This window comes from Nelusetta ayraudi, unplaced genomic scaffold, assembly GCF_046127955.1.
Source record: "Nelusetta ayraudi isolate G7.1 ecotype Tasmania unplaced genomic scaffold, CSIRO-AGI_Nayr_v1 ptg000136l, whole genome shotgun sequence".
Classification (NCBI taxonomy): Eukaryota; Metazoa; Chordata; class Actinopteri; order Tetraodontiformes; family Monacanthidae; genus Nelusetta; species Nelusetta ayraudi.
In genome coordinates, this window is record NW_027466186.1 from 2,034,497 (window position 1) to 2,048,436 (window position 13,940).

Sequence of the window (13,940 nt, forward strand, 5' to 3'; positions counted from 1 at the left end):
AGTCTTAAAGATTTATCCCACTATGTAACTGACGAGGGCGCAGGGCGCCACCGGCTAATGACTCTGGGTGCGGGTTTGTTTTCTTTTGTTTTCATTTGTTTCCGCCATGTCGGCTCGTTCGGGGGGGTGGAGGGGGGGGGTTAGGTTCTGCCCCCTGCCTTTTATTTAAATGGTACTGGCGACGGTAGCGTTCCTCTCCCGTCCCGTCTCTTTGTACATACAACCGCCCGGCTCCTGCGTTCGCTGCCGCGCTGCAGCTTCAGGTGAGCCCGTAAAACCACGGTCAATATTTAAGACTTGGCGGGGGGGCATAAGGGGAACTGGACTGTCTTGTTTGCGAGTGTGGTCAGGAGTTCCTGTCGCTGCGGGTGTATTTACCGCTGTTTGCCCGCCCGGCGACGCTTCTTCTGATGTGAGTAACCAAAAAGCCATAAGATGCGTATTAACATGTGAAAGTCCACATTGGCAGAGGAGTATCTAATCACTGCCTGCTTTGGAGTACACATGCATATATATATATAAGTATATATAAATCGGCACTGTATAAAGTAAGGCCAGGCTCTTATTACACTGTACTGGAGGGGGGAAATGCAACGATATTTGCTTTTTGCTCGCGCGGCGCTGTCAGGATACCACAGCTTCAAACCACAGCTGCAATAATATAGAACCTCGGTTTAGCGCAATCCGCTAAAGCTGAAGCCCAAAGCTGCCAGAAACAATGATGGGGGGGGGGGGGGGGGTCTCTTCTTGTGAAAAGCGGAGACGGCTTCTGGTGTCACTGGTCATCTGTCCGCCCGAGGACAAGCGGCTCCAGGGCGTCGAAATATGCACACTTTCCTCCGCGCCTTGCATCCGCCGCGATGAGGTGTCGTCCGCGGCGATGATAATGCTGTGTTGTTACAACTTTGTTTGCTTTGCGCCCATTCAGAAGATCGCGTATCGCTGATTTATCCACCGACCTCTTGCTCACGTTCAGGGAAAGATATTATTTTTTACTGGTGTAGCGAATGCAAGTTGTTGGGTTTTTTTGTTTTTTGTTGTTTTTTTTTTTCATCTCGTTCACCTTCCGTTTTTATTTCCCAAGCCGTGAAATTGTACCTGCGCGCTCCTCGTCCGCCCGCTAACTCCAGCCAGAGAAATCTATATTTATGTATTCACCGAGGGTTTGCCTTCCAAAGATGATGTTTAAATAAAGACGAAGCGACTTTGCCCCCCACCTCTGCTGCCTCCGGCCGAAAACAAAACCACCTGCGCGGCCGCTAGTTCATCTCATTTCAGCAAGAACCCGGCGTGGAGTCGTCGAGTCGCTTTTTTATTTTTATTTTTCTCGACAGGCCACCCTGTCTCCGCACGCACGACTGCAGTGTCACCAGTAGGGGACGCAAATAATGTGCGAACACGTTTCTTCGTCGATTCTTTGCTCAGCGCGCTAATGGAGGTCTCGCTAAACTGCCTGATTACCTGGCAGTTGTTTGGAGCCGTGTTTTTTTGCTCAACTGATCCCTCAGGCTATTTACCTGCTTTTCTGGATGTTTGTTTTCTATAACTGTCACCCCCACCCCCGCCCGACCTAGCCTTGGTATTTTTGTCCGGCCTTTTGGGGGGGGGGGGGGGGATTAAGACAGCAGCCAAAAATTGTGAGTGGGAAACCTCCGCCCACCCCACCGGGGCTGCGGTAGGTCTTCACCGCAGTGACAGACGGTTGCTGCACGGGTAATCATATGGTAATTTGGAAGGGGGGGGTGGGGGGGGAATTGAGTTTTTCAATTGCAATGAGATCCATCCGGGCAGAAACGAGCTCTCCAAATGAACAGGCAGATATTTTCTACGTCCTAATTTGCATGTAAATTTTGCCACCCGGGCTCCGTTCATCAGCTCTCGCTCCAAGCCAAACCTCTCGTGATACTGTAACTCTTACCCTAGTGTCTTGCATGAGGTGGGGCAGGGGGAGGCGGCTTCCACGGGTCCCGCCCTGCTCCCAACCCCCCCCCCGCCAGCTCGCTCGCTCGCTCGCTCGCTCGCCTCAGGTTCACGTCTTTGACCCGGTCAGAGAGTTTCAACCAGCTCAATTTGCAACGCCTTCTGACTTTTTTTTTTCTCGGGTGGATGTGCGTCAAGTGTTTGTATCTGTTGTCAAGTGCTTGTGACCTTTGACCTGTTCCTAACCTGATCTTGTACTAAGCTTTTTTTGTTTTGTTTTGTTTTGGAATTGTTTGCTTGATTAAAACTCTTTAACCACACGCTCTGCATTCTCCTCGTTTTTGATTTCGTTCCAGCTCCCCCTTGTTGTTGCTCAACGTCTGACGTGAACGATTTTAAAGGTCCCGTATCATGCCTATGATGCCCCTTGTGATGTCACAAAGTACAGTTCCACTTGCCCCAAATAACGACATCGTCATACAGGCGATCCTGCCGCAGGCTGTTTTTATCCACCTGCGAAAAAAACAAAGTGCCAGTTTTTTGCAGACGGCTGTAAACAGAGGGCTAATAATGAGTGCTAATACTTTTGGGACAGTTAATCTGACCATACAGCTCCTTTGAAGTATGTACAAATATCTTGTGCATATATATGAATCTAAAAATAGATATAATAGGTGTAATATGGGACCTTAACTGCTCTTCTAACAGGTTTGTTCTCCACAAAAAGTGGGGATAACGCAACGCTGTGATGAAAAAGTCTTTTTAACAAAGGAGTCGACAAGTGAACGCATTCCACGGCCGAGTCCATCGGCCCAACGCACGCAGTCTCACGCACTCTGTGTGTTCATCTCCACCATGTAACTAAGTAATAGATGAGTGGCTCCACTTGCTGGCGTGAACCTTGAGATGAAATTGCTCAAAGATAGATTAACTCATCACTCCATTCTATCCCTGCCTCCCCGTAGGCCCTCGGAGGTGAAGATTTTTTTTCTTTTTTTTTCTTTTTTTTTTCCGAAGCAATTTAACAAATGGTGGGAGTTTCTTTTGTGGGCTAACAAAGAGAACTGCGCTCATCTGTCAATTCTGCAGAGACAAAAGAAATGTGGGGAGGGGGGATCACACAAACTGCTGGCAGGGAAGTGCAATCATGTGGACTCTAGAGTGGAGTGGAGGGGATATCTGTTGAATGTTAAAACTCCATCCTGAAATCTGCAATGAAATGAGGCCAGTCAGAGGTTTTAAGAGTGTTCCCCTTTTGAACTGGATGAAATATTTAGCGTCATCAATAATCACTCGGGTTCATGGCGGATGACCCTGACCTCTCGAGGGGCAGCTACACTCACCACGCAGTCAGCAGTTTGAGGTCTCAATGTAAAAAAAAAAAAAAAAAAAAAAAGATTTGACAAGAAAATGTACTCTACAGTAGTAACAATGCTCACTATTCTGTTTTTACACATATATATTAAAATAAAAAAAAAAGGAACACCTATTAGGGCTCCGAGCAAATTTCGACGTGTGACGGCGCAAACTTAAAGCTGCATTATGTAGTTTGTTTTTTTTTTTACTTAAAAATAAATAAGTTTCAGACTAATTTTTAAATTCATCATTTTCTAAAGGGCACAATCGGACCCCTGCCACTGACAGAGCACTCCCTGCTGCCCACATGGAGGACTATATTGCTCGTACCTGTCCGTTGCCTCAACAGGGTGCCGGGCAGGCAACCAGAGTTGGATTATATTAATGCTAGCTCGTTAGCTACATAGCCGTCACAAGATGGCCCGTCTTGTTGCACACGCTGGCTTTAAAACACGGATGAACTCGCATCAATCGAGCCTTTGCGAGTATTACTATTATTACAACATCTGCTCGTAACTTTCTGTTTTGTTTTTTTTTTATCAAACTTTCCAAAACCATCCCTTGTTTTCTCCAACTCGATCACCTTTCCATGGACTGATATAGGTCTCTGCTCTCCCGAGGTAAAAAGAATTTACGTCAATACCTTTTTGCTCGCTGCCTTTTGACCAACTGGCTCCTCTCCCGTCTTCTCCTGGCGCATCTGGCGGGCCCGTAAATCCTTAGTGGCAGATGCAATAAATCGCCTTCTCGCTGGATTCCCCCCCGTCGTCAACCTGACCTCTGCCGACCTCTGAGGCTGCGACTCATTCCGTCTGTCACAGCTCTCCAACTTTGCCGTTGACAGATATCTGAAAACATTTTTTTTTTTTTTTTTTTTTTTTGAAATGCGTCCTTCCACGGCGCAGTTACTCAACGAGCAAAGATTGCCTTGTTGTTTATCCATGCCAGTAATAAAAGGGAGGGGAAAAGAAATCCATTTGCTTCGGTTAATGGAGCACTTTTTTTTTTTTTTGCAAATGGTTTTCTTTTTATCTAGCGGGAATGCAGCGTCCCACCGATAATTTCATTACCTGCCTGTAGTCCTGGTCCGCCTGGATTTAAGCTAATACATGGCCCCTTTTTCCTCTGCATACGAGCAACTATTCTGAACAGACACACACCTACTAGTCCTGTTCTCGTCCCAGGACCGACTATCTGAGGTAGGATGATACATTTATCTCCTCTAACCTAATCGTATCACAATTCAGTTTACAGCAATTTTTAATTGAGAGTTAGGGTCCCCAACACGCTGATGTTGACGGAGGGAAGCTGAATGGCCAAAGGGAGGTGAACAACCTCACCGAAAGAACCGACCAGCAGCTTTCAGAAGGAAAAAGTGTTTCAACACTGGACATTTCTGTCTTTCTTCTCGCTCCCGTATACACATCCAAGCTAACCTCAAGCTAACTGCATCTGAGCCGCTACGATTCCAGGAAAAAATATCTCACTCAAAAAAGCAACTTTGCAACCAATGTTATTTTATGGCGAACGCTGCCAGCCGGCATTAAAAAACCAGAGAAAGAGACAAAGATGGAAAACAGGAAGCTGCCGTAAGCCCGGCCGAGGCTAAAGAGATTAGCGTAGATGTGCTGTGAATTATTCTGCAGTTCCGCCGTGAAGTGCTTCTCATTTCATTTTGCTTGGAACGTGAAATGAATCACTTTATGATCCTAAGCAAACAGGAGTCTGTGAACGCGATGCACTGCCTGTCAAAGTTACCCAAACACAGCCCCCATTCCATTGTTTCTCCTTTAATCAGAGCATCGAATGCTTTTCAGATTATTCAGATGGGGCCAGTGTCTGTATGACAGGTCTCAAAACAGAGTAGTTAACAATGAAAATCAAGTTTCCAACCCGATTACAAGCACAGAGCTCCCTTTGCGGGGACTTATCGATCGTGCCCTTCAAATTCTTTCAAGGTTCTCTCACAACTTTGCTCACAAAAAGCCCCCCCCCCCCCCCCCCCCCCCCCCCGCTCCCTTCAAAAGACGTTGAAAGCCAGAAATGATTTATTTCGCCCTTTCTCAGCGAGTGGGGTGCATTTCACGGCTGGGCCGGTTTTGTCAGAGCTGGGCGGCATTTTCACCTCAAAGGAAGAACAAATATAAGCTGCGGGTTACCAAGTCTGAACTTACTTACTTCTTCTGCCGCATTATCCGGGGTCGGGTCGCGGGGGCAGCAGCCTCAGCAGAGATGCCCAGACCTCCCCGGCCCCAGTCACCTCCTCCAGCTCATCCGGTGGGACCCCAAGGCGTTCCCAGGCCAGCCGGGAGACATAGTCCCTCCCGGCGTGTCCTGGGTTTTCCCCGAGGCCTCCTCCCGGGGGGACATGCCCGGAACACCTGCCTAGGGAGGCGTCCAGGAGGCATCCGGAACAGACCCCCGAGATACTTGAACTCCTCCACCTGAGGCAGGATCTCCCCACCGAGCCGGAACTTGCAGAAACAAATCCGATTGGCCCGCTTGGATGTGTTGGAGGTTTTGCCTCCAACGCAGAAACACTTTTTTCATGTACCTTTTTCAAGATGGATGCCCTAAAGGTAAAGCAAAACTTTGCATGGCAGGCTGACTTGCACACGTCCTCCTGTTTTCAAAGATTTAAAAAAAACAACAAATCATTTTCAAACTATATCTGGAAACACTTTTCAAACGTACTTCTCTAAGCAGTCCGCCGGGCTGCGGGCGGTGTTGTCGCTGCCGGGCAATGAAGATTTTTCATTTATTCTCCCTCCTGCCCTAAATAAGAAAAAGAAAAAACAAAATAGAGAACCCGTGAGCTGATCTTCTTTGACGTCGCTGTGCGGGAACTACACGGAGACGAGAGGCTCACATCAAAGGGACAAGCGGCTGAAAATTGAACGCGAGCCTTGCAAAATTCCCCCCGGGATTATTTGATCTTGTGTTTCCTGCACGGCCTCTTCGGATTTTTTCTTTAAATTTATTTATTTATTTTTTCCCTCCTCACCTCTCGCGACACAAAGGCAGGGTTAGCCAAGCTCTCTCTCTGTGTGCCCCACACATCCCACTCTCCCTTTCATGTTCAAAATCACTCAATTTCCCCGCCTCCATTTCCCATCATTTACATCCTGACAGGGAGGGACGAGCAGGGAGGGACGGACGCACTCACTCATGTCGGGGGGGGGCATCGTTGTGAGGTCACCGTCCCAGCGGCAAACACAGCAGGGGGAAGAAAAAAAAAACAGACAGAAATTTTGTGGACCTCTGTATGTTTTCAAGAAATCACAGCTTGAATGAGAATTATTGGTCCATCCAGGTGGAAATTTATCATCTTTTTTTTTTTTCTTTCATTTCCATACCTGGTCTGTCAGATGTTACAAAACATGACATTTGTGTGCATGTGTGTGTGTGTGTGTGGGAGAGAGAGGGAGAGAGAGAGAGAGAGAGAGAGAGAGAGAGAGAGAGAGAGAGACTATGACACTGCCAAATACAGAAGCTGGGTCTGTATCCAATTTTTTGTTGCCTCAATGTTGTTTGATGAGAGAAAAAAAAATGGATGTGAATCACCGACACAGCACATCACGCACACGCACACACACACACACACACACACACACACACACACACACACACACACACACACACAATGGACATTTAGCCCCCTCATTAACAAAATGAAAGCTGTAACATTAACCGAGCGGAGAGAATGATTTCTTTTTCCTGCTGGTGAGTTTCTGCTGGTTAATCATTAACAGAGTGAGAGACTTTCTGCCCTCGTGCCGTCTGTGTGTCTTTGCTGCAGGTTAGAAAAAAAGACAACGGAGGATTTGATCTGAAACGCAACGGGGTTCCACCCGCAGCCCTTGTTTATCTCCAGTCTGGAGAGTCAGACTGCATCGATTCGTACTCCGGGATAGCAATTATTCTCCTTTGTCCGAAATCAATCTAGGATCTGAGGGTGGAAAAAAAAAACTGTCGTCTGTTCACTTTTAATTAATTTCTAACGACTTGCGGGCAACCTTTTCTTTTTTTTTCCCGTACACTCAGGAGGAGGAGTTAATGAGGTCGGAAAAGGGCTGCGACCGTAATGTGAGGACATCATTAAGGGGGAGAGCTCATGCAATGTTGAGACGCCCGTCAGCAGAGTCGCTGGGAACATTTTCCACTCAGCGTAACTTTTCCAGAGTTTGACAGAGAATTCCACCGAGTGGAATCCTACAGTGGGAACCAATTAGTATGTAAAGTAGGAAAGCCGTGACATGTCTCCATACTCCATATGCCAAAACACTCCATGGCATGGCATACACAATGTTGGTGCGTAGGTAAAGACGACATTAACCGCAGGCCCAGATCCACACCGTGCAGAATAGTAAATGGAAAGTTTATTTCTATTTTTTCGTCTTTTGAGATGGTCCAAAAAGTTCTCCACATCGATTTCTACCTTTTTTTTTTCTTTTTTTTTTTGAATGATTTTATTCCTCTGGTTTTGTTATTTTTATTCTTTTTGGTGTATCATCTGTAGCTTTTTTTTTTTTTTTTTTTTTTTTTACTAAATTCAGAAATGAGAAGAAAGGAGAAGAGCAGTCCACATGCCTCAGTTCAAACCATTAGAACATCCTTCCTACATCCAACTATGTGCTATTTGAATTTTTTTTTTGATTTTTTTGATTTGGAGTTGTGTGGTTTTTAAAATCCTTTTTCACCTGGCAGGCGCACTGACGGTCACACGCACTCAAGTCAGCGTTTGTGTAAATTGTCAGCTGGCGCATTGGGGCCGTCTCCTCTGCGTGGCTCCCTGAAGGCCTCATCCCGCCAGATTGACCCCCTTTGCTTTTATTGTGAAAGAGCCTTGAGAAAGGTGTACCGTCGAAACTGCTTCCTCCCCGTGGTGACGCAACCTTCCTCCTGTCTGTCTGCGTGTCTGTCCTGTGTGTCTCCTCTCCTGCCAGGGCTCGTTCCGAGGCGCCCTCTCCCCCGGGACTCAGAAGGCCTCTGCCACCTCTCCCCGCAAGCGCGGTAGCGAGAACGCCGTGGTCCATTTCTTCCGCACGATCGTGAGTGACCCGCGCCGACTTCCCTCAAGCTGCGCCTCTTGACTCCTGACCTCCTGCTCTTTGCTCTTCTGCTTTGCCTGTTGCCCTTAAATGAAACCCTCTTGGCTTTCTGTGATTAATGTCTCTTCAGGTGTCCCCTGCCCCTCCCAAGTCTAGGGTGAGTCAATTAATATTAGCATATTTCATATTATATTAACATCATTGTTATCATCATATTTTTTTAATGTCACGATAAACCCAGTCAGATTTAATGTTAATGTATTCCCCTATCAAACTTCAATGTCACTTTGCAGCAGCAATGAATCGTAATCCAGCTCATTTGAATGATAGTGGTAATAATCATCCTCTACTGGTGCCTTGTTCATTAGATGATGTATGACGTGTTGTCAGTCTTTTTCACCGTGAGCCTCTGCCCCGCCCCTTTCTCTCTCTCCCTCCTCCCCCTCCTCCTCTGTCACCCCGTGACCCCACCCCCCGCCCTGGACGGACCCTCCTCCTCCTCTCCTCCCCACCATGCCCTCGTTGCGCTGAGTAAGACACACCTTCCTATTCTTCTTCTTCTTTTTACCTCTTGTCCTTGTCTCTCTGTTTCTCTGCTTGTCTAGTGGAGAGCACTAGCAGCCAAGATGGGCCTGGTAGGTGGCTTGAAACTAAAAAAAAAAAAGTGAAAACGACAAAGTAATTACGCAAAAAAAAAAAAAAAAAAAAAAACACGAAACAAACAAACAAACAAAAAAACGTCGGGTCGTCGTCTAAAAACCGCCTTTAGGAACGACGCCGGCGGCGCCGTCTCCTCCATCAGCCACTTCAGCAGCTGTAATCTGTCTGCAAGCCGGCGATAACGCACTCATCTCCCTCTGACTCCGATCCATTTGCACCTGCGGCGCTCCCATTTCGCAGCTTTCGCTGCCGCACTCATCCTGCGCTGTGCGCTCGGCGTTGTGTGTTGGTGCCTTTTTTTTTTTTTTTTTTTTCGTCTGCTTCTGTCGCTGTTCTGCGGTCCATCTCCAAATCCCCTCTGCTGCAGTGAGGCTGCATCCATCAGCGCTCCATTTTGAGGTGTGCAGCAGTGCCAGTGTTTGGGCAGTGCAGGTGATTCCAGACTAATTGAGTCCCTCATCTTCATACTTGATGGAAATGGACAAAGTCGATATCTTTAGCTATGGTGCCCTCAGTGCCACCCACTTCACTTTCTGTCACCACTTATCCTCCACTCTGCATCTCAGGGTGCTGCAGCCGATCCCGACAGTCCTGGTTGCACCGTTGGCAAGCCGTCATCATCCAGTTTCATGATAAACATCATCACTGAACAGTCTTCCCTGCAAGTTTTGGGCTGATCTGAGTCTTTAAATTGTATGAAGAAAAAAAGAAAGAAAAAAAAAGTCATACGATGCACTTTTTTTTTCTATTTTCGGACACCTTGAGACAGATTGAAAAGTAGCACCTAACTCTGTGTTTGGCAAGATTTCAAAATGAAGCAGCGAAGCGATCGATTTTTCTTAATGCCATGAAGACAAAGCTGAAAACGGCAGGATTATGAGGGCCAGAGGCTTACGGTGAGGCTCGTGTATGTTGACAGGAAGCCTGCAGTGATTTCCTCCTCTTTGAATTTCACAAAGTCAAGCGATCTCAGCCACAGGCAGGAAACTGCCTTGCGACTTTTTGCCTCAATTATGCACAGGAAACAGTGGAACTGTAACTGTAAGAAAGTGAAATTGAATGTGCGTACTTGCATCATGCCCAACCCTTAGACTTTGTACAACTCCACAATGTCCTAAAGTTTTTTTTTTGTTTTTTTTTTGCACCTGTCATCCCCTTCGAGCAAGGTAATGGTTGAGCTTGGTTCAATGGTTCAATCTCAGTCTCCCCCTGACACCTTTCCTTAAGAGGGATCTTAGACAGTGAAATGTGTTCTAGTGGTGAGAGTTCCGGGTTCCTTTTAGTGCGCAAGATAATTTAGCTCGGCTCACCAAGAAGACCACTTACTTTTTTTTTTTTTTTTTAACTCTGCAACATGAAGACTTATGATCTGTGTGTTGAATTATCCCATGATTATAAAACACAATTTCAGGATTTGAAGTTTTCAAAAGCAATGGAGACATCGTGAAATTATTGGAGGCAACTGTTTTCATGGTGTTTACTGAACTCTCCGAAACCACCCCCCCGTGAAACCACTCTGCCACGCAGAGCAGGTACGTGTCATTATTTAAATTGGATTAAATTAAGAATGGAAGGAGATTTGAACCACCGTCCTCCTCCTCCTCCACCGCAGTCGGGGCTTCCATCACCCTGAGCTGTTACTCCTGATGGCATCATGTTGTCAGATTCTAGCATTGTTCAAATGTGAGGGAGGCTGTTGCAACTTTTTTTTGGGGGGGGGGGGAATTGCGGCGCTGCCAGGTTGCTATTTGGTTTTGCACATCACCGCTGCGTTCTCCTTTCCCCAGGGTGACCAGAAGTCCCAGTCTGCCAAAGCCAAGAAGTCCAGCGCAGGGGACGGCAAAGGATCCCTGACTAGGATCTTCAAGATGGTAAAACTTTTCGTCTTATTTTCCTGGCGCCAAGAGTGAAGTCGCATAGATAATGGAGTTTGTCCCTACCGACTTACCGTCTCTTTCCTTTTTTGTCCTGCCTCAGTGATGAGATCAGCGGCGGAGTGAGTAACCGATGCGAGACGTGGCTCGGCTTATTCTATGTGCATTTGTGCAATATGCTTTGTAGACATTCTAATCTCATTGCAGCGCAGGGAGAATGATCACAAGAGGCTTTTAGAGGCAATGATCAAGGCCATGAGTTTCATGCTAGATATGCTGATACAATCACAGTGCGGCAGGGCTACAGCCAACGTACATACAGACAATTTCCTTAAGTATGAATACATATAATGTCGTTACGCTTCTTAAAACATAAAGCGTGGCTGCCATACAGGAGGAACTGTCTTTAAAAAAAAAAAAAAAAAAGTCGCATTCAAAATAACTGTCGGTGATTTTAAATGAAAAAAAAAAAAAGTTCTAAAGTTAAACGGGGAGTTTTATGCTGAAACGATGACAAAGCGTCACGCAAACAAGGATTCTCGGAAAAAACGAAAGACAGAAAGTCGGACAGTTCTAAAATGTGACCTTTTCCAAAACACTTTATAAATGAGCTTTTACAACCCACTGCATAATTCATCGCCTTCCTCGCTCCGCCGCATTCATTAGCGCTCCTGCTTTCCACTGTGTTCCAATTCCAGCCGAAGCGTCTTTCGTCCTGCACTTTCGTCAACCGAAAAAGGTTGCGCCGTGGATTTCCTCGCACCTCCTCTCATAGTCTCCCGCTCTCCCTCGCAGTGCTTTTCTTTCTTTCTTTTCTTTTTTTTTTAAAGCGCGACTTGAAGTTGGAGGGGCAGTTAAATGCCTACACCGTGGTCTCTGGGCAGAGAAGGAAGAGGAAGAGGTTTGGCAAACATGTCGGACGCTCACTTGGCACCTTTTCCTGGAGCCAACACCTCCACAGCGACTTCCCAACCTCCTCCCGTCACTGTGACTCACCCATTAGATGATTACCATTAGATCGGCACTTTGTGAGATGTGGTTTTGTCCCTTCGTGAGGGAGGCCGGCGCGCGACGGAATCCCCCGGACCGACAAAAACATTTTCCGCCTGAGCTTGTCAAGACGGACGAGCGAAATCCGATTTACTTCTAATTTTCACATCCTCATGGCAACGCTGTTCTTCTTACCGACTAACCAAACGAACCAGAATGCATTTCGGGACCTGGTTGACCACCATTGACGTGACTTGTTTTGTGTGTGTGTGTGTGTTTTTTCTGCAGGGAAGCAGGAGTTCTTCTCCGGCCAAACGCTGAGGTCCGTCCCCACCGCCCCTCCCGGGTTGTTGCCGACGTGCCAAGCGAACAAAACAACAGGACCAAATTTTTTTTTTGGGGGGGAAAGAAAAAAAAAGTCAAAGAAACAGCAGAAACACTTCCTCCCTTTAACCCCGCCCTCTTCCGTAACCACGCTAAACCTCCTCACGCCACCTCCCCCCCACCCCACCGCTGGTAGATAGCGACACAATCTCATGCCCTCCACCTCCTCTTCTGGCCGCACGCTTCTTGCAGTTTATCGCTCTCGGTGTGAAGTGTTTTTTTTTCCGGAAGGCTGACTTAACGCTGCGGATCCCTCTACCTGCGCTACCTGAGTTTTTGTGCTTGTGTCTCGTCGGTTTCTTTAACGCTGGATGGCGGCTAAACAGAAGCAGACCCCCCCCCCTCCAAGAAATAGTAATAAAAGAGGAGGGATTCGGGGGCCGGAGTGAGTCTGACTCACTCGACCGTCGTTGCCGCTTTCTGAATGGATCTTTTTTTTTTTTTTTTTTTTTTAATCTGGGCTGTTTCAGTTTCAGCAAAGAGTTTGTTTTTTTCCCCGTCTCGTCGACCCCCCACAACCTTTTTTGTAGACCAGATTTAACACTCACCCCCCCCCCCGCCTATGATCCTCTCGTGTTGTCGATGTAGTGTGTCAGTGTCCTGTCGCAAATTCAATGTTGAGCCATGTTTTTCTTGTTTGTTCTCTGGCTGTGAATATTGTGGTGAAAGCCTCGTATCTAAACCTTCTAGAGCAAGTTTGAAGTCGTCCCTTGAAAACATCGCATACGTTTTGCTTTTTCTGCTCAGTGTCTCCTTGATTTTGCCAACAGATAACAGCCGGCACCGTCTTCTCCATATGGGTAGCTTAATTATTTCACTCTTTACCTGCGTTTTCTTTTCTTTCCGAACTTGGCGCTTCGTCTTAGTAGCGCAGCACGACGCCAAAATCTTCTCTCTTCCTCTTTCCTGTTAATTCCTTTGAAGTTAATCATCAAGCAAAAACGCTCTCCTGACTACCACACACTCTTGTGTTTCTCTTTGTAAAGAAAATCAACACAACACAGTTTCACAAAGGTGCTTTCTAAATATTGAGTAACTGAAAGTTTTAAAAAAAGACCAGGCACAAATACAACAACATTGTTTGGTGGTATGTCATAAAAAAATAAATAAAATCAAATGCATAAAAAAAAAGAAGCATTTGTGTGAGAGCTGTTGCACTGATACGATCTCTACACGTGGGTTTTTGTGCTTCGGCCTCCCGAGTGCCGCGTGACGCTTTTTTCTGAAGGGATTGTCTGGATGAATGTAAAGATCCTTCCCATCTGTGTAATAAAACACAACCGGCCACTTAACTCAGAATAAAAAATAAATAAATAAATAAAAACGATTTGCCCACCGTCTTTTCTGCCTGAATGTGTGTTTTGTCCTGCCCGTTTGGTGAGTGAATGAAATAAACGCATCATTATACTATTTAGTCATTTATAAAGGGTGAAAGATCATTTGTCCTTCAATGACTTAAACATCTGTCACTTTTAGATTAAATCAGACTGATATTAAATTCCACTCTTTTTTTTTATGAATGTAAAAAGCGATATGAGAATAATCATTCAAATTAGCCTTGACTTCTCATGTGAGCAGCAGTAGGAAAAAGGCTGTTATATTTCCTAAAATATTATTGTGTGCAATAATACACCCATGGCAAAGACCATACAATATATATGTTTCCCCGCCCCTTCAATGGGTGACCCTGGTTTCTGAGTATATC

General features: G+C 46.2%; 1 protein-coding gene across 1 annotated transcript in view; it reads left to right on the forward strand.

Annotated features, from left to right (window-relative positions):
- Positions 1–13,553, forward strand: part of LOC142879562 (myelin basic protein-like) — a 54,822-nt gene extending 41,269 nt beyond the window's left edge. The window contains 5 exon segments of the mRNA XM_076012928.1: positions 8,223–8,327; positions 8,458–8,484; positions 8,933–8,962; positions 10,775–10,858; positions 12,140–13,553. Of these exon segments, the coding sequence (XP_075869043.1) occupies positions 8,223–8,327; positions 8,458–8,484; positions 8,933–8,962; positions 10,775–10,858; positions 12,140–12,172 (279 nt within the window). The 3' untranslated portion in view covers positions 12,173–13,553.
- Positions 13,554–13,940: the final 387 nt, after the last annotated feature.